At 47.7% G+C, this 22,310-nt stretch overlaps 1 protein-coding gene across 1 annotated transcript in view; it reads right to left on the bottom strand.

The window, feature by feature from the left end:
• Nucleotides 1–1,897: 1,897 nt before the first annotated feature.
• Tent5b (terminal nucleotidyltransferase 5B) overlaps nt 1,898–22,310 on the bottom strand; it is a 20,937-nt gene continuing 524 nt past the window's right edge. The window contains exons 2-4 of the mRNA XM_010634778.2: nt 22,162–22,306; nt 9,387–9,506; nt 1,898–3,040 (exon numbers count right to left, since the gene is read on the bottom strand). Of these exons, the coding sequence (XP_010633080.1) occupies nt 2,021–3,040; nt 9,387–9,506; nt 22,162–22,306 (1,285 nt within the window). The 3' untranslated portion in view covers nt 1,898–2,020. The remainder of the gene's footprint in view (nt 3,041–9,386; nt 9,507–22,161; nt 22,307–22,310) is intronic.

Here is a 22,310-nt window from a genome sequence, read left to right as displayed (position 1 = left end):
GACACACACACACACACACACACACACACACACACACACACACCCGTATAGGTTTCTGGTTTCCTTGTGCTCTCCAATCATAGGCAGCTGATCCCCACCCGACTCCAATAAGCCGTGCCTGTTGTATTTACATTGAGTACGCCCCCTTGTACCTATGTTCAAATGGCCAAACCAAGTGGAACAAACATTCCACCCAGAGTTGGGTTGGCACTATTGGGAAGGGGACAGATTACAATTTTTAATCACTAAGAAAAGCCTTTCCAGTCACCCTTCCAGCCACTCAGAGCCTAGGAGCAGAAGGGGCTGGGGTACCCAGCAGAGATCCATGGAACAGGTAAGGTGGCTGGACTCACCCTGATGACCTGAGGCCTCTTCTGTGGCTTTGTCTTCCCCACCCTGGCTGGAACCATCAAAGTCACCACTTCAGAGGCCCTTAATGAGGCCCCTATGTTAAAAGCTTTCCGATCCTTGGATCAAAGAGGTAGGGTAAACAGTGGGCAGCGTCCAGGGGTGAGTGGCTGGTGCCCTGAGGGAACAGCTCCTGGCGGGCTTACGACTGGCACCCTCAGACAGCCCGGCATAGCCCCTGCTGGGTTCACAGAGACCCTGCTCCTTACAGTCAGCCAGAGTGTATAACACCTGCACTTGCAGGTGAAGACAAAGCCAGAGGGTCAGGGAGCCTCTCCAAGGCAGTGAGGCCCTACCTGTGCACTACCTAGAAGTCCCCCATCTCAGCAGTCTCTCCTGGTCTGGACTCAGCAAGCTTGTTCCCCACCTGCTGCCTGGGGAGAGATGGGGTAGGCAGAGCTGGAATCAAGGCACTGGGAGGGTAAGGCTAGGTCTGGAGCTGCTAGCACCTCAAGTAGGAACCCTGGGGACATGGAAATACTTCCTCTTCAGTAAGAGTCCTAGACTTGCCGAGGCACTGTAGACACAAGCTCCAGGTTCATGGTGTCAGGCTGGGAATGGTAGGTGGGAAGAAGCTGTCCTGCAGCCATGCCTAGCCGTCAAGCCCTCCCCCGCACAGGACACTTCCCACTATTAAAGCCAGACTCAGACTGAAGAGACAGTGGCAGCTCCACACCCATGGCGCATCTTTCTTCCAGGAGAAAGCGTGCTGCTGGGCTCCGTGTAGGGAATCTTTATTGACAGGTGGTGCAAAATAGCAAATCTAGAGCAACGGAAAAGAGGGTGGGGATGTGGTTCCCCCTGTGATGTAAAAGTCCTACAACCAGGCCAGTTGGGCAGGAGTACTGGACCAGCACCCTCTGAAGGGCACACTCCCAGGCAGCAGAGCTCCTACAACCCAAGGGAAAGGAGCAACACAGTGGGAGGGCATGGGTTGCATCTCACCCTGGCTGCTTGGCTCCTGTCCCCTGCATACTCGCTCCACCCCTCAAGAGGAAAGCTCCCCAGCTTGGGGTATGGGTTTTAGGAGAAGGGGTTAAACCCATCCCTCCCTAAACTGGAGGAGCTGCCTCATGCCCCCGTTTCCCTCCTCCCAGTGATTAGTCAGGTTGGACCTCCATACTCTGCCAGTGGTCCATCCAGACCCAAAGTGAGTAATCTGTCACATTCTATATTTTAGCCAGTGCATGGGCTGCATGCCCTTGGGGGTAACTAGGATACCTAGGATAACTGTGGGCTGATGTAATCAAAAAGATCCTTTCAAGGCCATGGAATTCAACTGAAGATTTGGGGCACTGAATCTACCACCCACCCAGCCTGCACCCGGTCTCCTGAAGGCCACTATAGTTTCAACAAGTAGTCCCTGTACCCCACAACTACGCTAGTCCCAGGGTGTGGTGCAGTGACCAAAGGGTCTTCCTGTCAAGAGCATCAGCTTGGCCTTAAACCCACAGAAGCCTCACTTGGGGAAGTCTGGTGTATTCAGATGAAGGCCCAGCCCTGCAGGAGAATTGAGCCAGCTGGCACAGGCTGCCGGTCGTTGGTCATATCCCCCACACCTTCCTGTTAGCCCCAGCACAAGAGGCCTCGTCCTTTCTGGCCAGGGTCTGAGTCAGTTACAAGGCAGCCAGGTGGGATAGGAGTGGGCCCGAGCCAATAGAGGCTGTACAGGGGTCACGTAGTAACTGACAGTGGCCGGCACAAGCCCGTCAGCACCCGGGGGGCACCAGGCCAGGGCAGCAGTGGCAGCTGGGCCCTGCTCAGCCAGTGCCTGGAGCGCCAGTGTGGCAATGAGGTCCAGCGTCTGGCAGCGCTCATGGTTCATGAGGCACACAGTGCTCTCGTTGACCACCCCGTGCAGTGTCACCAGGCAGGCGTACTGGCGGGTGGCGTCACCCTCGCCGAAGTGGGCCTCCAGGTAGCGCTCCAGAGTGCGCTGCTGCTCTGCCAGGTCAGGAAAGTCGATGAAGAAGCGGGAGCACATGTACCGCTGCAGGGCACGCACATCAGTGCTGGGCCGGGGCCGGAAGCCCCGCACTAGGAGGTGGCAATACTTGAGGAGGCCACCGCCTCGGATCTCCTCTGGGCTGCGAGTGGCAATGACACGGTGCTGTAGGTGCTCCAGGGCCTCGGCGAAGTCCCCATACAGGCTCTCACCTGTCACCGTTGGGTGGAAGGCCTCAGACATGGGCGTGGATGAGCACTGGCCAAAAAGCAGCAGAGAGTCCAGGATGATCTGGAAGGAGTCGACGCTGAACTCGAACTGGCGCCTCACAGAGTCCACAAACTTGAGCTCCACGTTCTTGCCACTCTTGTTGGACAGTGAGATGAGGCTCCAGCGATCTGTGTCTGTGCACACTTTCACCAGCTTTTGCACGTATGCCTCCTTGAGTGTCAATGGCGTGATCTTGGCCCGGCTCACACCAGCTGGCAGGAAGTCCAGCAGGCAGGCTAGCACCACAGCCTTGGTCAGCTGGAAGCAAGCCTCACTGTGCAAGTCCACCCGGAATACCAGGTCCAGGTCCTTGTAGCCCAGGCCACTCTCAGGGTGCAGCACATGGCTGGCAGCCGAGCCATGTAGCCGTACACTGTGCACCCTAAGTCCCTGCTCCTCGAGGCTGCTGCGCACCACCTGAGAAGGGAGGGCAGGAAGAGTTTTCAGGATCCGGGCTTCCAGGGTTTGTGCTACAGACTTCCACGTCCTCATGAATACAACATTAACCACTACTGAACACTTCCCAACTGTTTTTCCTTTGGAAAACGGCCCATTCGAAGGAATGATTCAGAAATAACAATAGTAATAGCAAATCTAAGCACAGAACTTACTAACATCAGGCTCTGATGGAAGAACTTTATACCTTAAGATATAAATTCAGTGGGGCATGGTGTTTTTTTTTTTTCTTCCAGTTTCAGGGATTGAACTCAGGACCTTGTGCTTGTGAGGCAGGCAATGGAACCACTGAGCTAAATCCCTGGCCCTAGCCAGGCATGGTTGTATATGCCTTGTAATCCCAGAATCCTGGGAGACTTAGCAGGAGGATCCTAAGTTTGAGCCCAGCCAGCCTGGGCAACTTAGTGACTTAGTGAGACACTGTCACAAAAATGAAATGAAATAAAATAAAATGGCTGGTGATATAGCTCTGTGTGGAGGTCATGGATTCAATCCCTAGTACCCCACCCCCCAAATCACAAAGACTGTGTGAAGCGGGTACTATTACTTTCTTTTTTTTTCCTTCCTGGTACCGGGAATCAAACTTGGGTCCTTGCACTTGCGAGGCAGGTGGCAGAACCATTAAGCTAAATTCCCAGCCCAGGTACTATTACTTTTCACAGGTGGGCAAACAGAAACAGAGAGGCCTAATAATTGCCACAAGTCACACAAATGGCGAATGCTGAGCTGGAAATTAAACTTACAAACTATGCTATTCTAACCTTCCAGTGGCAAGTAGAGTATTCTGTATTGTGCTAGGCACTGTGTCTACCGCTCATATTTGCTGGGTGTATAGTTAGCTGGTTCACATGCGTTACCAATGAAACTCAGAGTAACCCTACACTTGAGTATTACTATTCTCACTGACAGATGGGGAGGCACAGAGAGGTTAAGAAACAAACAGGTCCAAAGTTATAGACAGGCTGAGATTAGGACCCAGGTTGGCTGAATTCTCAAGTCCGTGCATGTTCTTTTGATGATCTCACTCTCTCTCTCTCACACACACACATCTTATTCCTTATAAATGAGGCAAAAACTAATTTGCAGACAAGGAAACTCAGGCTTAAAATGGTGAAACAACTAAGGCTCAAAGGAGAAGTACTAAAAAATGGCAGGGCTGGAAGTTAAAAAGTAAGATCTTTCCTGGGCCAGGGATTTAGCTAAATGCTGCCACCACCTCAAAAGTGCAAGGTCCTGAGTTTGATCCCCCGTACCAAAATAATCAAACATATAAACAAAAAAGTAAAGGGGATGACTCAAGGTCTTAGAAAGCCTTGGAAGCCAAATAAGGAGAGGAAGAATCTGGTCTGAGAGCCCTGAGTATGATGGTACACAGGACAGGACTTGCAAATCCCTTTTTGTTGTCACTTTTTTGGTACCAGGGATTGAACTCGGGACTTTGCACTTGCGAGGCAGGTGGTGGAACCACTGAGCTAAATTCCTGGCCCAAATCCCCCCATCCCTTTTTTTTTTAATTTTTTTTTTTAGACAAGATCTCATTATATAACCCAGGCTGACCTCAAATTCACACCTGCCTCAGCCTCCCGAGTGCTGGGATTACAGGCCTGCACCACCGTGGCTGGCTCTTACTCGCTCTTTTTTTCAAAAACTTGCAAGTCTTGAAACAGGTCCTTTACCTAGAGGCATGTCTCTGGCCCAAGGCAGAGGGTGGAGAAAAGAATGAGGCTGGGGGTCAGACATTTGGTGTTCTCAGCAACCCAAACTACTTCACAAGCTGTCCTGAAAGTGATCAGGCAGCATTCTTGCCCAAGTGACTTTGCAACCACGCCTTGCTGCCAAGTCAGCGCCTTGCTCTGGGTCAGGTTGTTCTGTCTCCCAGGGAATTAGTGCAAAGAATGCACCTAAGTGCTGAGGAGGCCAGCTGCAGTGGGGCAATCTGAGGCAGGTGGCTCCCGCCAGGAAGTCTTCCGGTAGGAATTGTCATGGCAACAGGGGGAGGGCAACTGGCCACAAAGAACAGGTAGGGATGGGGTAGAGGAGAGGAGTGCAGTAGTGGTCAGGTACCTTGTGAGTGCCAGGCACTGGATCTCACCAGAATCTATGGAAAGCAGGGGTATAACTCAGCTGTTCAGCACATACTTATGCTTAGCAGGTACAAGGCCCTGGGTTAATTAAATCTCCATCAGCACCAAAAAAAAAAAAAAAAAAAAAAAAAAAAAAAAAATAAAAAAAAAAAAAAAAAAAAAAAAAAAAAAAAAAAAAAGCATGAACTAGACCGGGGACAGATCTTTATGATCTCCATGTTATTTTACAGCTAGATAGGGAGACTGAGGAAATCACCTGCTTGAGATCACAGAGGTGCCTTCAAACCGTCCTTTTGTTTTGTTGTTACGGTGATGATGGTAGTGGGTCTCCTGGGGAAGGAATCCAAGGCTTTGCACATACTAAACAACTGCTCTACCACTGAGCTCCCGGCTTGGCCCAGCCTACCTACTTTCTACCAGAGAAGAAACCAGGGCTCTAATCCTCCTTCCCTTTCAAAGTGTCAAAATGAGCTGGACCCTCAAATCGCTAAGCTTGTATCCAGGGAGGCTGGGGAGCAGGAGGGGTCCTTGGTCAGACATGGGGATTCCACCCATACCCTCACAGCTGTGTCCCGGCTGGGCAATGAGAGATGTGATCCAAAGATGTTGACCAAGGACCCTGACAGCGCTGCAGGGCAGACCAGCCCCCTCTCCAAGTCCCATTAGAGCTGACTGGACCTTACTCAGTGCCAGCTCTGCTTCCCAGGCGGGCGCCCACCCCAGGGCATGGCATCTGGCCTGATGAGTAGGTAGCAGTACCTTCATTAACTCCCTGCGTCAGGGCCATGAGGCCAGCTGTGTCAGCCAGCCAGTGGCTGCTGTCTTTCCCAGGTGTGACTACAGCCAGTTTGGCAGGCAGTCGCCAGATACTGCCACGCCCAAGAACTGCAAGGCTGCTTGGATCTTCCTGAATCAGACTTTCCAGCCGTGGAGGGGGCAGTGACTGTGTCTCCTTTTCTTCCATGCCAAGGCCCTCCCTAGAACTGCTCCGCTCCAGGGCTGCTGCTGAGACCTGCAGGAAGACTAATAGCCGCTGTCAGGCAGCAGGCTTGCAAAACTCACAACCAGAGCTGCCCTAGGCTAGCCTTCTGGCGGCAGCTGGAGAGGTTAGACTGTCTAGACCAATTCTTCGGGTCCAGAGATGGCAACGGACTTATCCAAGATCACACAGCTAATAACTGGCTGAGCTTAACTAGAACCAGGTCTTCCAGAGCTACAGGGGGTGGGGAGGGGATAAAAAGGGGTGGGTACCCTTGGCCTATGTACAGGCTAGGACACATCTCTAACTTCTGGGATTACTGTTGTAGGCAAAGCCTTCTGAGGTACAGCGGAAGAAATGTGCCAATTCGTTTTTTGTTTTGTTTTTAAGGTAGGGTCTTGCTCTATACTCCAGGATGGCCTCAAACTCACAGTGATCCTCCTGCCTAAACCTCCTGAGTGAGGGGATTAAAGGTGTGTGCCACAACCCTTGGCTTTTTGTTTGTTTTGTTTTAGGTACCGGGGGATTGAACTCGGTCCTTGTGCTTTCAAAGTAGGCTCCAGAACCACTGAGCTAAATCCCTGGCCCAACCCTTGGTTTAAAGGTGCCAATTCTTGAGCCACTGACTATTTAACACAGTGAGGAGACCTAACTAGCCTGCAACTTTCTCCCATACATACCCCTTGCTCATATCCCGGATGTGAAAAAAAAATTTTTTTTGTACTAGGGATCAAACTCAAGACCTTGTACTTGTGAGGCAGGTGAAGTGCCACTGAGCTAAATCCCTGGCCTTTTTTTTTTTTTTTTTTTTTTTTTGTTTTTTTTTTTTTTTTTTTTTTTTTTTTTTTTTGAGAGAGAGAGAGAGTCACTATGCATTTCAAACCAGCCTTGCATTTACTATGTAGCCCAGCCTGGAACTTTCAGGATCCTTTCATGCCTCAGCCTCCCAAGTGATGGATTACGGGCGTGCGCCACTATGTCCCAGCGTCAGCTGTGAATTTCTGCCAGAAGACAGACTTTCTCTGGTGTAGAAGCACTATACGGGCCAGGTGAATGCACCCGTTCCCTTTGAATTGTGGAACAGAAAGGTTCTTGTTTGTTGCTCTTGGTACTGGGCCTTTATACTGAGCTATAGTCTCATGCCCGACCCCCGCCTTTGAGGCAAGGCCTCATTAAATTGCTCAGGCTGGGCTCAAACTTGACAGCCTCCTGTTTCAGACTCCCTCACTTTGGGGATAAGATTGCAGGCATATACCACTATACTCCGAAAAGGCAACTGACAAGAATCCAAGTCCTGAACAGATATTCATCCTCTCCACCAGCTTTGAAGTCTCTACCACTACCCCTCTACACCCGATGGCTCCCTGTTCTGCAATGTTTCTGACCCTATTCTAGGAGGACTTTTGTGGGGGGGTTTGGGACATGTAGTTCAGGCTGGCTTTGAACTCATGGCGATCCTCCAGCCTTGGCCTACCAATGGCTGAGATTACAGGTGCGCCACCATGCCAGGAAAGGAAGACACGGTACTACTACAACATGGTTAAGTCAGCTCCTACCAGCTGCAGTCTCCCTCACACGGCTGAGAGCACCGGAAAGAAAAGAGGCTAGGTTCTAGTCACATCTGTGCTCTGGTGCCTCCTTCATGGGGCTTAGGACTGGGTAGGGACCAATGGTCAACTTTTTTTTTTTCTGGGTACCAGGGATTGATCTCAGGTCCTTGCGCTTGTGAGGCAGGCGGACAGAACCACTGAGCTAAATCCCTGGCCCTATTATGGGCAATTTTGACCACTGCTGTCTCTGCAGAGGAAGCTGGCACACTGGATACCACCTTCTCACCTCTCCCACCCCAGGACTGAACCTAGGTCCTAGGAAGAAAAGCCTCAGCTGGTTTCCTAACCACCAAGATAACAGCAGGCAGTGAGGAATGCCTGGGCAGCCAGAAGGCCTCAGTGAGTCCCACTGGTGCTGTGGGTGAGTCAGCCCAGGAGAATCCACCCCGCCCATTCGGTTCCTAGTTCCTGGGGAGGGAGGGGAGGTTATCTCCCACCTCTCTGCTAGAGGAATGGCCTGCTACACCTAGCTTGTATGGAAAGTCCGTGTGCTGGCAGGAATACATAGGAATCGGCACTGGATTTTCTGGTTTCTATCAGGGGACTCCCTTAAGCCTTAGCTGTTGAGCTTGGGTGCCAGGGAAGGAGGAACAAAATCTTGAATGTGCTGCTCCCTGATCTCAGGAAGTCCTGATTTCCTGAGCTGGATTTTTACCTCAATAGGTAACTTTAGGTTGTTTACCACCCTCCTGAGGCCTCCTCTTCCTCAGCTATAACATGAGTGCCATAATTACTATCCTTCGCTATTTCAGACCATGATAGTGCCTGGGTTACCCAGATGTAAGGGCAGGGTTGGAGTGATGAAGGGCTCAGATAAAAGGAAAAGTCTGAAGGAGGGAAGGGATGCCAGAATTTTCTCCCATCTCTTAAGACAGAGATGGGCTTAGGGTGGAGACCTCGGCTGGCCTTCATTTCCAATCTTTAATTTTTTTTTTTCCCAAGGTGAGGATCACACCTGGGACCTTATGCATGCAAGGCAGGTGTTCAAGTGAGCCACATTCCCAGTCCACTTCACTTCCAATCTTGAGGAGGAAAAAGGATACCTCAGTTAGATATTTAACACTGCCCTCAGGGATGGGGGTCTCAGGTCTGGCACTTAATCTCTTGCCATAACCCCAGTGAGAGGGAGGGGGTTTCTGTTGGGATTTCTGGTCTTTTTAACCTAGCCAGGGGTTCTTGAGCCAATGGCTGTGGTAGACAAGGACAGAGTACCCCTACAATCTAGAGTCAGGAACAGGGGATGTGGGCTTGGGATGCCGGGTGGAGGAAAAGCTATTTTGGACCGAAGTAACACACTACCCATGGGAAGAGTCCCTGACACCTTTTGTGCATGTAGTCCAGGAGATTCCCTAGCGAGTCCCTCTATAGTCTTCTCCTCCATGCTTGGGCCTGCGTCAGTGGTGGGAGTTGAGGGGTCGGAATCAAGGCTCCCCAGGGCGGAGGACCAAAAATCAAGTGGGGAAGGATTATTAGGTGCAGAAGGAAGATCTCTGGTCTAGCATTAGTGTACTATGCAGTTGTTACAGGACCCATTACCGTTCCTGTTTCCCCAGCTGTCCAGAAAACTGAACAGGCTCCAGCTGCCTTCCAGGCACCCGGGCATCGGGACAGGCTCCCTCAGGTCACCCCCTCACCTGCACGATCTGCCGGGGCTGCACGCTCAGCGTGGGGAAGTTGCCGCGCCCGTGGATGGGAATAGGCTCGCTCAGGAGTGCATCCAGCCGCTTCACCTGTGGCCAGGTCAGTGCGGGAGTCTGAATTTAAAGGGACGGCGCCGTCTAGAGGCTGGCAGAAGGAAAAGGGTCTGTATTTTGTAGTGGAGTCAGATCACTTAAGATTGATTGATTGATTGATTGATTTTCAGATATGCTTCGGAAGAAACTGAGAAATCACCTAGCCTAGTCCTGCAGAGATTGAGTCACTAGCTCAACTCCACGTCATATGCCTCTAGAAATTAGGAAAGGTAAATTACTCTCTGTAATGAGGCAGAGGCTTCTATACTTTCTTGCCAGGCCCTTGCGAACCAGGATGGCTGTGGCATTCTTTTTTTTTTTTTTTTTTTTTTTTTTTTTCTATTGAACTCCGGTCCTTGCACTTGCAAGGCAGGCCACTGAACCGCTGAGCTAAATCCCCGGCCCATGGCGTTCTTTAGGTAAGGAGAAATCTCAGAGAGGGGGCTGAGATTTCCCCAGTGTTTTAGGCTCCAACCGTGAACTCGGGAAACTAGACTCTGTGGCACGTCCCCTTTTCACTGCACCTGCCAGGACCCAGGGCCTTTCTGGGGCTAGACCGAAGATGGATACTATGTTTACATGTTTTTCTCTCCTGTTTTACTTGCCTAGAGGATGAGACTTATTGTTACTTTTTAATTTTTATTAGTACATGTTTGGCAGGACATAATGATTATATACATGATGGGGGAGTGGGTGTAAGTACACAACACATCTTAATTCTTTTTAATCCCTTTTCTCTCCTCCTTCCTACCCCATGCTACTTTGAATTAATATTTTTTTCTGATATTAAGTACATGTGCTATGGCAAAAGTTCAGAAATTGTCTTTCTGACTAATTATTATAATGTTTTTACTTAGGTCACTCTCCTACTAATATGTCAAATTAAATACCATTCTCCTTACATTCTCCCATCCTCCTGTGTGGAAAGATGGGAAGGAGTAATAGGGCAGATTCACAGGAGAAGCCAAGACCTAGAAACTGTCCCAAGGTCAGGAGCTGACCCTGACCTACTGGGGTCCGGAACCCAGGAGTATGAGGCTGCTGTCCTTTCTTGGAGGCAGCCCAAGCCAGACTTTGCCCTTGTCCTTCGGCTCTCTTCTATCTAGATCAGAAGCCTCAGGGCTTCTGTTGTCCTTTGAGAGAGAACCCAGGCTTGGCCCTGTGACCCTGGGCAAGTCCTTCCCACTGTCCTCAGTGCCTTTGTTTTACCTTCTTTTGAAAGATAAGAAACAGATAAGAAATCCCCTTTGGCTTCCTCCAGTCTCCAAACCCTAGAGCTAGCTGAGATAGCTTCAGATTCCACAGCAGAGATGGAGGGCAAAGGAAATTAACATTTACTGAATGCTCACTGTACCCAAGGTAACTTTACATACCTAACCTCTAATTCCTAAAAAGATGACACCTCAGGATGTGGGGTCATTATTCCCAATTTATAGATAAACAGAGGCTTACAGGGCTGAGGATTTAGCTCAGTGGCACTGCACCTGCCTTGCAAGGTTCTGAGTTCAATCCCTGATAGTGCAAAAAAAAAGAAAGAAAGAAACAGAGGCTTAGAGAGGCCCACTGATATACCCAAGGTCATGCAACCACTAACTGGCACTATGGGATTTGAATTCAAGTCTCTTGACTCCAGAGCCCTATTTTTCAACTGATCTGAGAAGAGTTGGCACAGATCAGGGTTATGCTTGACAGCCCTGGCACCACTCATGAGATCCATCCGTTACTTCATTCTTTAGCCTATCTATCTATCATCTATCTATCTATCTATCTATCTATCTATCTATCTATCTATCTATCTATCACCTACTATGTCTCGGGTCCTGGGCTAGGCCCTGAGGTAGGATAGGCAAGGTCCTTGTCCTTGTAGAATTTTTTAGTGCAGAAAGACAGTAGTGGAAAGCTGGGTGTGGTGGCACATGCCTGTAATCCCAGCACTCAGGAGGCTGAGTCAGGAGGATTGCTGTGAGTTCGAGACCAGCCTGAGATACATAGTGAGTTCCAGGTCAGTCTCAACTACATAGTGAGACCCTGTCTCAAAAACAAAACAAAACAAAACAAGAAAGACAGTAGTGAAGAAACAAATGAGACACTTCAGATAGTGCTAAGGAGAACATAAAACAGGATCATGAGACAGAGAACAACCATGTGTGCATATATAGGAAAGAGTCAGTGAACTAAGATGCCATGATCATGGGAGGCCTCCCTGATGGAGTAATCCTTCCTTCCATCATTTTTTTTCCTTCCTTCATTTTTTGTGGTACTAGGCATTGGACCCAGGGCCTCAGACATGCTAGGCAATCACTCTGCCGCTGAGCTACATAACAGCTCCATCTTGAGGCAGTTTCTTGCTGACTTTCCCCACACTGGCCTTGAACTTGTGATCCTCTTACCTCAGCCTCCCGAATTACAGGCATGAGCCAACTCCTGCCAGCTCCATCTCTGCCCTGTCTGTCTGTGCTTGTCCTGGAAGCAAAATCAGCAGAAAAGGTGCCTGGTTTCACATTCCTAGAACCTTGAAGGCCCCAGCTAGGAGAAACTTGATTTTTTTTTCTTTTTTTTTGCACTGTGGACCCAACTCAGGACCTTGTGCTTGCAAGGCAGGGGCAGGGCCACTGAGCTAAATCCCCAACTAGGGGAAACTTGGATAGTCATTTTGTTCACCCTCTTCTCGATTTTTCAATAGGGAAACTGGGTGTCAAAAGCATGAAGGATTTACCTCAGGGGGACTAGCCAGGGCTGGAAACCTTGCAGGGCCAGAGCCTCCTGGGGGCTGGCTAGCGCTGTACCACTTCACCAAGGGTTCTAATGAAGCTCTGAGATTTCTTTACCTCACTCCTTCTGTCTGGGCTAGAAGAAGCAATTAGCAAATTTGAGCATTGTGAATCACTCCTCTGTTGACGCTTCAATTCCCAAAGCTGATGATTTCCATATTTGCCCAGTGTGAATGAGGGTGACCAGGGAATGCAGAAGGCCGAGAGTGAGCAATGGTATATCCAGTAGGATCTCGCATTCTCAACAAGCCCGGCCTTTAATTGTCTCAGTGAATGGGCAGGGATCTTGGCTGGGTATATCCTGAGTACAACTAGCTTTTTGATGTTGTACGCGAGCCTCTCCCTGGAACCCTGTACAAACTTCCCATTGTAATTATGACTCCAACTGATTTGAAAAGATGACTTACTCTGTGTGGTAACTGAGGCTCGGTGGTACAGGCAAGTCATTTTCCCTACCTGGACCTCAGTTTCTTATTCTATAAAATAGGAACCATTTAGGGCTCAGGCTCTTCCATTCATACCTCCTATGATTTGAGGGAGCAGGAAAGGAGAAGGGCCTTCATCCCCACATTGGCTCCATTTCAGTTTTAGGACCCCAGACAAGAGCATTTGAGAATTGCTGTGCGGCTACATTCTCACCTACAACACTGAGCCTGCTCTGTGCATGGAACGACGCCAGGTGATTTCCACAAGCTCGTTCAGTTTTCAGAATATAATCCTCTGGCACAGGAGCAAGCTCTCGCTTCGCAGGACAGGAAACTCAGGTTCAGAGAAACTAAGAAATTTGTGCAGGGCCCACAGACGGAAAGAGACTTCTTACCCAGGTCTGGCTGAATCCCAGGCCCAGGTCCTTTGCAGGGCCCTGCCTCTGAGGATGCCCTAGGGAGTGCACAGACACACAGACACACAGACACACAGAAGGCCCTCTCCTGCGGAGGAGCACAGCTCCTCCCAGCATTCAGGCCCTCCACCCTGCCTCACGCTGTCAAGGCCAAGGTGATAGACCTGCTGTCACATCTACAATTGCACCCAACCATGCATAATTTTGGTATCCAGTATCCAATCCTCCTTAGACCTCCTTTCTGCTCATGTCTTGTAGAACTTCAGCTCCAATAATTCTTTGACCCACCAGGACCTTCAGTCCAATGGGTCTCTGCCTGGGGTCCTGACTTTCCTCCTCAGTCAGCTTAGGGACTTGGACCATCACTGTAATTACTTTCATTGAATACACCCTCAACCCCCTTACTCCCCATGCATTAAATCACATCCACCTGGCAAGCCACACCCTGCCTAAACCCGAGAAGCTGGCGGAGCCAGAGACCCACACAGCCCTGCTGACTTTAACATTAGCCTGCCAGCCTGGGGGTGCAGGGAGCCTTGTGTTGTCTGCCAGTCCCTCTGTCTGACCTGGTCCCCCTGCAAGGTCAGGCCATACCAGGGTCTCCTCAGTCCTGATAGCGCCTCCTGCTCACGTCCTGCTCTCAGCTGACGTTGCTTCCCACCTCACTGAGGAAACAGATGCAACCTGCAGAGCACTGGCCCCCACACAACCTTCATCATTTGCCCGGCTTGGTGCGTGTTCAGCCACTCCTTCGCTGTGGGGACGGGCCTGCTGGTCCTCTCTGCGACTGCTGTGCCTCCTCCTCCTCACTCCAGACACTTTCCTTCTTTTGCTGACTGGGTCATTCCAATCTGCATTACAACATCATTTCTTGCTAGGAGTAGGGGTGCACACCTGTAATCTTAGCATTTGGGAGGCTGAGGCAGGAAGGTCAACGAGAACTCAAGGCCAGCCTGGGCTAAGAGTGAGTTCAAGGCCAGCCTGTACTACATAGCCAGACCCTGTCTCAAAAACAGAAAACCAATAGGGCGGAGGCTTTACCTCAATGGTTCCGCTAACTGCCTGCCTTGCAAGAGCAAAGTCCTGAGTTTGATCCCCAGTACCAAAAAAATCCAAAAACCCAAAAATTGCTATAAACCAAAGAACCTCTCCTTTTTTGTTTTTGTTTTTGGTATCGGGGATTGAACTCGGGTCCGAACTGCTGAGTTAAATCCCCAGCCCAAAGAACCTCTCTCTTTTAAAAAATTAATTTTATTGGTACCTTTCAGGTATACAATATAATGACATTCATCATTGGAGATTTGTACCTTTACATGATATATTTTGGTTCTTATTTTTCCCCATTCCCCTGCCTTCCTTTCAACACCTCCACCCTTTATAGTTACAAAGGTTTTGTTTCCATTTTTTCACTTTAATTCCATTCTTTCCTTTCCCCTACCCTGCCACTTCCTCTTGCCCTTTGCACCTTTTCTTCCTATTTCACATTATCTTTTATATATTTTGATCCTTATTTACACTTTCAGTTTCTCATACTTCTTAAACTATTCAGTATTTACACGTATGTTCTATTTATTTCACTTAGGAGTATGGCCTTAATGTGCATCCACTTAGCTATAAATTTCTCTAATGTCTCATTCTTTATGGTTGAGTAGTACTCCATTTTATTTTTAAAAACACATTTTCTTTATCCAGTCTTCAGTTGTTGGGCAATTGGACTGTTTCCAAGTTGTACCTATTAAAAACTGCCGCTTCAACATGGGTACACATATATCACTGTGGTGTGATTCTTTTAATTCTCTTGGAAAGATACCCAGCAGGGGAATAGCTAGGTCAGATGGGACATCTAGTCCTAGTTCTTGAGTTATCTCCATATTGATTTCCACAGTGGTTGCACCAGTCTGCACTCCCACCAACAATGGAGAAGGGTTCCTTTATCCCCACAGCCCTGCCACCATTTGTTATTGGTTGTTTTCATGATAGCGGCTGTTCTTTCTGGGGTGAGGTGGAATCCCAGCATAGTTTTCATTTGTATCTCTTGAATGACCAGTGATGTTGAACATTTCTTAATATGTTTATTTGCTATTTCTACTCTGTTGAGAAATATCTGTCCATTTCAGATACCCATTTTTGGATTGGATCTTTAAATTTAGGAAGTTTAATTTTTTTAAGTTCTTTATATATTCTAAAGAGTAGACCTTTATCTGAGGAACAGCTGGTAAAATTTTTTTCCCATATTGTGGGCTAGTTCTTCGCTCCTGTTAGTTTTTCTTGCTCTGCAGAAGCTTTTTAGTAAAAAGAGGCCCCACTTGTTAATTCTTTGTGCTGCTTCATGTGCAACTGAAGTTTGTGCATGAAATCTTTTCCTTTCCTTTTTTTTGTACTGGGGATTGAACTCTGGTCCTTGCACTTGTGAGGCAGACAGCAGAACCACTGAGATAAATCTTCATCCCTGTTCATGAAATCTTTTCTTATGCCAATGTCTTCAAGAGTTCTACCTTACTTCTCTTCCAGCTGATGTAGTGTTTCTGTTTTAATACTTGGAGATCTTTAATCTATTTCAATTTTAGTTTAGTGCATGGTGAGAGACACAGGTCTCATTTTAATCCGGCAAGTTGAAACCCCATTTTGCCAGCACCATTTATTAAACAGGCTATCTTTCCTCCCCGAAGGGTGTTTGGCTCCTTTGTCAAAGATGAGGTGGCTGAGTGTGTGTGGAGTTGTTTCTGCATCTGATTATCTGTTCCACTGGTCCTCAGGTCTGTTTCTTTGCCAGTATCATGCTGTTTTTATCATGGTATCTTTGTAGTATAGTTTGAAGTTGGAGATTGTGATACCCCCTACCTTGTCTTTATTGCCTAGGTCTCTTCTTATTCCAAATGAATTTTTGGATTGTTTTCTCAACGTCCATGAAGTATGCTGCTAGAATTTTAATTGGGATTGCATTGAGTCTATATAGCAGTTTCGGAAGTATGGCTATTTTCACTATGTTGGTTCTTCCTACCCAGGAGCAAGGGATGTCTTTCCATTTTCTGATATTCTCCTCCTCGATCCAAAGAACCACTCTTGACCCACCTCCTTCCCCTTTGATCCTTCCTCTCTAAACACTGAAAATGCCTTGAAACCTGAAGTTATTTTCCCTGTTCTCTCTTCTCTGTCTATGTCTCTGTCTCAGTCTCTGTACCTGTTTCGTGGGGTTGGGCCTAGTGCATGCTAAGCGGATGATCTACCACTGAGTGACACATCAGCCCCATTGTTTTTTTTTTTTGAGACAGGATCTCATTGTGTAGTCCAGGCTGGCCTCCAACTCATGGTGATCCTCCTGACTCAGTCTTCTGAGTGCTGGGATGACAGGCTTACACCACTGCACCTGGCTCCATTTTTTATTTCTTGCCAAATATCTTCTGTGGATATATGATACACTAAATAATATGTATTCTTTGATAAATAGTGATGGACATTTGCTGGACATTTGGGTTGTTTTCACTTTTTGGCTGTTATGAAGATGTTGGCTGTGAGCATGCATGTGTAAGTTTTCCTGTTGATGTACGTTTTCATCTCTCTTGGGTGTATACTCAGGGGTGGAGTTGCTGATCGCAAGGTAGTTTTTTGTTTAGCCATTTGGGGAACTGCCAGATTGTTTTCCAAAGCAAGTGCACCATTTTACATTCTCACTAGCAGTGTATGATGGGTCTGGTTTCTCCACATCCTTGCCAACACTTGTTATTATCTGTCCTTTTTGATTATAGCTGTTTTAGTGGGTGGGAAGTGGTGTCTCACTGTGGTTTGATTTGCATTTTTCTGATAGCTAATGATGCGTGTATTGGTCATCTGTATCTTTGGAGAAATGTCTATTCAGATCCTTTGTCCCTTCCCTTTTGTGGTCCTGGGGATGGAAGCCAGGCCCTCATACATGTTAGGTAAGTGCTGTACCACTGAGCTACTATCCCCAGCCCTTTTGCTTGTTTGTTTTTGAGACAAGTTCTTGCTGTGTAGCCCAGGCTGGCCTTGCGCTTGAGACCCCTGCCTCAGCCTCCCAAATGACCACCACAGCTAGCTTCATCCCTAGCCCTTTCTAAACTGTCCTTTTGAAACAAAGTCTTGCTAAGTTGTCCAGGCCTTCAATTTGTGATTCTTCTGCCTCCCTGACTAGCAGCTGCCATTACAGGTATGCAGCACTATGCCTAACTTCATTTACTTTTTCTTTTGAGACAGAGTCTGACAATGCAGTCCAGGCTGGCCTTGAATTTGTGCTCCTCTTGCCTCAGTCTGAGATTCAGTACAGGTATATACCACCACATGTGGTTCCTATGCCATGCTATTTATTACTATTATCATTGAGTTGTGTTCTTTATATATTCTAGATGTAAGTCCCTTATCAGATGTATGATTTTCAACTTTTCTTCCCATTCTAATTGTGATATATCTCCCCACCCACCCACTCTCTCTGTGTTTCTGTTTTTTTGAAATAGGGCCTCACTGTGTAGTCCAGGCTGGCCTTGAACTCAGTCTGGTTTTGAACTCATGGCAATCCTCCTGCCTCAGCCTCCTGAGTGCTGAGATAATAGGCCTGTGCCACCATGCCCAGCAAGGGATGAAGTTCTGATTTTGTGTGTTGCAGATTGGACCCAGGGCTTGATGCATATAGAGACACACTCTACCACTGAGCTATACCCTCAGCCTTTTTCTTTTTAAATTGACATAATAATTGCACATATTTATGTGGTACAATGTGGCATTTAATATATGGACATACTCTGCAATGATCAAATCAGCATAATTAGCATATCCGTCACAAAAAACACTCCATTTTTTCTTTGTAGCAAGATGATTTGCAACTCCCTCTTCTAGTTATTTTCAAGTATCCATTATGTTATTATTAACTATGGTTACCTTACTGTGTAACAGACCATCAGAACTCATTCCTCCTATCTAATTGCATCTTTGTACTCCTTGACTAATCTGTCTCCTCCCTCTCTGTCTCCTGCCCTCTTTAGTCTCTGGTAATTATTATTCCAATCTCTATCTTAATGAGAACAGCTTTTTTAGCTCTCACATATGAGTGAGATCATGTGGTACTTGTCTTTCTGTGCCTAGCTTAATTCACTAAACATAATGTCCTTCAGTTGTATCAATGTTGTGGCAAATGACAAGATTTCATGTTTTTTAAGGGTGTGGATTCCATTGTGTGTATTTATGTATATACATACACACAATACATTTTATTTATTCACCCATTGATGGATACATAAGTTGATTCTACATTGTGGCTATCATGAATAGCATTGCAATAATCATAGGAATGCAGTTGTCTCAGTATATATACTGATTTCATTTCCTTTGAATATACACCCAGTACGTGGCTCTATTTTTTTTTCTATTTTAATATTTTGAGGAACTCCCATCCTGTTTTCCATGATGGCTGGCTGCACTAGTTTATATTCCCCCCAGTAAGAGTGCCCTTGCTATCTTTTGTTTTGACTGGAGGGAGGGAACAGTTCCTTGTAGTTTTCTGATTTACGTTTCCCTGATAATTAGTGATAATACATTTTTTTGTATACCTGTTGCCATTTGTATGTTATTTTGTTTTGCTTTGTTTTGGTGCTAGAGCTCAAACCTAGGACTTTGTGAACATACTACACTATAACCCAGCCCGTGAGTTTATTTGTTTGTTTTTCAGTATTGGAGATTGAACTCTGGAGTGCTCAATTACATCCTCAGCTCTCTTTTTGTTTTTTTTTTGGTTTTTTGAGACAGGGTCTCACTATGTAGTTGAGACTGACCTGGAACTCACTATGTAGCCCAGGCTGGTCTCGAACTCACAGCGATTCTCCTGCCTCAGCAGCCCGAGTGCTGGGATTACAGGCATGCGCCACCACGCCCGGCCATCCTCAGCTCTTTTTATTTTTTAATTTGAGACAGGGTTTTGCTAAATTGCCCAGGTGGGACTCGAACCTGCTATCCTTCTCAGCCTCCTCAGTGTGCTGGGAAAGGCACACACCACCATGCCTGGCTTGTATATCTTCTTTTGAGAAATATCTATTAAAGACTTTTGCCTATTTTATTATATTTTTAAGAGATGGGCTTTTGTGGCTGGGGGCCATGGCTCAGTGGTAGAGAGCTTGCCCAGTGTGCACAAGGCCTTGGGTTCTATCCCTAGCATTGCAAACAAACAACAACAAAAGAGAGACGGAGTTTTACGATGTTGCCCATGTAACCCTAAACTCCTGGGTTAAAGTGATTCTCCTGCCTCAGCCTCCTGAGTTGCTGGGACTACCATACATCACACTTGGCTTTTTGCCTATTTTTTAATCAGATTTTTTGTTTTCTGACATTGAGTTGCTTGAGTTCCTTCTATATGCTGGATAGTAACACCTTGCCAGATGTATCCAATTGTGAGTTATTTTTTTGTTTTTTTAGTGTGCTCGGCATCAAACCCAGAGCTTTACACCTGGTGATAAAGCTAGGCAAGAGCTTTATCACTGAGCTACACCCAGCCCATTACTAAATCTCTAAACTGCCTGGAACACAGCCAGTCATCCCTTCTTTGAAATACTTTCTTCACTTGGCTTCCAAGACAACTCGCTGTTCTAGTTTCTTCCCTGATGCTGTGGTGTCCTCATGATGTTGTCAGGGTTTTGGCAAGAGAATACATCTAATACAGGCCACATAACTTATAGGATTATTTTGTTATATTTACCCAAAAAGTCAAATACAGAGGAGTGCAAGAGATTGGCCACACACTAGAGGCCAGAGAATCCAGCCAAGGACCTGGATCTCACAGCAGCCCCACACAAGCCCATCTGAAGGCCCAGAGTCCAAGGCAATGTCCTACACGAATCCAGCCAGTGGCCTAGAGCCCACAGCAAGTCTCATGCTTGCCCGTATTGAGGGTTTGCACCCAGAAGGCCCAAAGGCCAGTGGTGGAAGCCAGAAAACCTAGGCCAGTGAGGTGAAGGATTTGTGCCACCAGGCTGAGGGACCTACACTCGATCCAAGCAAGAAGTGGTGCTCACGGTGAAGATCAGAGCTCTCCCAGTGAGAACAACATCCATTCCCAGTGACAGCGAGGTCTGGAGCTCCTCCTCCGATGAGAACAGCCAAGTGCACATCAGAAAAACCAGCCAGGGCAAGCTTCTCCTGGAAAATCAACAGCCCCAATCTTCCCCTCCAGTTCTCTTTTTATGCCATCGGCAGCAATCCTCAGGTGGGTCTTGCGTGTCCATGGCTGCTTCAGTTCAGCTGGGCGTTATGAGTTAACCACTAGTTAATCCACCGCACCTCCTTATCTACTCAATTTCTGAACACTGAAATGTCCCCCAACTCACCTCCTGGTCCTCTTCCCTTCTCTCACCTGCACTCCCCTGGCCAACTCCTCCCTCTTTGGCTTTAGATACCAGCCATGTGTTGCCAAGCCCCAAATTTACATATTCCAGTCCCGTCAGAGCCTCCTCCCAAACTCTGGGTTCCTTTCTCTAATTTTCAACTAAACCTCTCCTCACAGCTAAGTGCGAATCACCAGTTCCTGGGCCAAAAGTCCGAAGGCATTTCTGTTTGTGTCTCTGTCTGTCTCTCATGTTGGAAATCAAACCCAGGGCCGTATGCATCTTATATACACCAGGCAAGCACTCTATCTCCAAGCTGCACCTTTAGCCCCACTCCTTTCCCCTTACACTCAACCTTCCAATTTGTCAGCAAGTCATGTTAGCTTCCACTTTAGAATACAAACAGAACCCAGCCACCTCCCTTCCTGGCCCCCAGCCCCAGCTTACTGCCAACTCCATGGTTGAGGCCATCATCCCTCCGTTGGGAACCTTTTGAATCTCCCTTATGCTATGCTATGCTTGTCTCCTACAATCTGTTTTTAACCTAGCGAGTCAGGCTGATATTTTAAAACACAAGACAGAACATGTTGCTTTAATGATTCCATGCTGCTTGGAATAAGAGACAAAGCCCTTTCAGTCACTGCAAGGACAGGATCTCCTCACGCTATTCCCTCCCTACCCTGATCTCAGGCTCTTTAGACATTCTGGGCACATCCCACCCCAGGGCCTTTGCACCTGCTCTTTTGTCTGCCTGACATGCTTTCCCTTGAGACCCACATAACACCCCTTCCTACAGTCTTTTTCTTCCTATGTCCTGTCCTCTGTGAGGCCTCTGACAACTCAGTTAGGATGGTAGTCTCCCTCCTCATAGCAGTTAGCCTCATCTCTGCTTTATTCTTCCCACTGAACCTTACACTGGTCCCCATGCCGTGCATGTACCTATTTGTATTTATGAATTCCTTTATTTGTGGTACTGGGGATTAAACCCAGGGTCTTTGCACTAAGATACAATGCCTAGCCCCGCCCCTTTCTTTTGAGACCTGATTTCAGTAAATTGCCCAGGCAGGGCTTGAACTTGTGATTCCTCTGCTTCAGCAGCACCCCCAGCTGAGAGCTACCACACATAATCTATCTATTTATTGCCTCTTTCCTTCCTGGAGCAGCAGTTTCCGGAGGGTAGAGATTTTTATTTGGTTCTCTCTCTCCTCTCTCTCCCTCCCTCCCTCCCTCCCTCTCTCTCTCTTTTTGTGCAAGGTCTCTATGTAGTTCAGGCCGGTCCAGAACTCACTATGTAGCCCAGGCAGGCCTCGAACTCAGGGTGATCATCCTGCCTCAGCCTCTTGAGTGCTGGTATTATCAGCGTGCGCCTCTACCCAGCTTTCCACAGCCACTCTTAAAACAAATACCTAGCCGGGCGTGGTGGCGCACGCCTGAAATCCCGGCACTCAGAAGGCTGAGGCAGGAGGATCGCTGTGAGTTCGAGACCATCCTGGGCTACATAGTGAGTTCCGGGTCAGTCTCAACTACATAGTGAGACCCTGTCTCAAAAACAAACAAACAAACAAAAAAAAACAAAGAAAAACAACAACAACAAAAAAACCCTCACAATGCTTCTTTCCTGTAATACGCTGCATTCATAAATAATATATCCTGTGTATACAATCCTTATTAATCGATCAACGCCCTCACTGAAATGCAGACGAGTAAGGGAAAGTAATCAGTAGTCTCTCTTTTTAACCTACAAATACTCGGGCAGACTTCTGCAGGGACAGCCCTAGTTCGCTCAGCTGGGCTCCGCAGGCTGCGCGAAGAGCACACCCGGGCTGCAGACGTGGGCGCCCCAGTCCCAGGCGTCCAGTTCCCCGGGGGCCTCCGCCCAGAGCGGCTCTGA

The sequence above is a fragment of the Fukomys damarensis genome, unplaced genomic scaffold (genome assembly GCF_012274545.1).
Source record: "Fukomys damarensis isolate Sample0158 unplaced genomic scaffold, DMR_v1.0_HiC HiC_scaffold_23, whole genome shotgun sequence".
NCBI lineage: Eukaryota > Metazoa > Chordata > Mammalia > Rodentia > Bathyergidae > Fukomys > Fukomys damarensis.
This window is presented reverse-complemented; position numbering and strand designations above follow the sequence as displayed.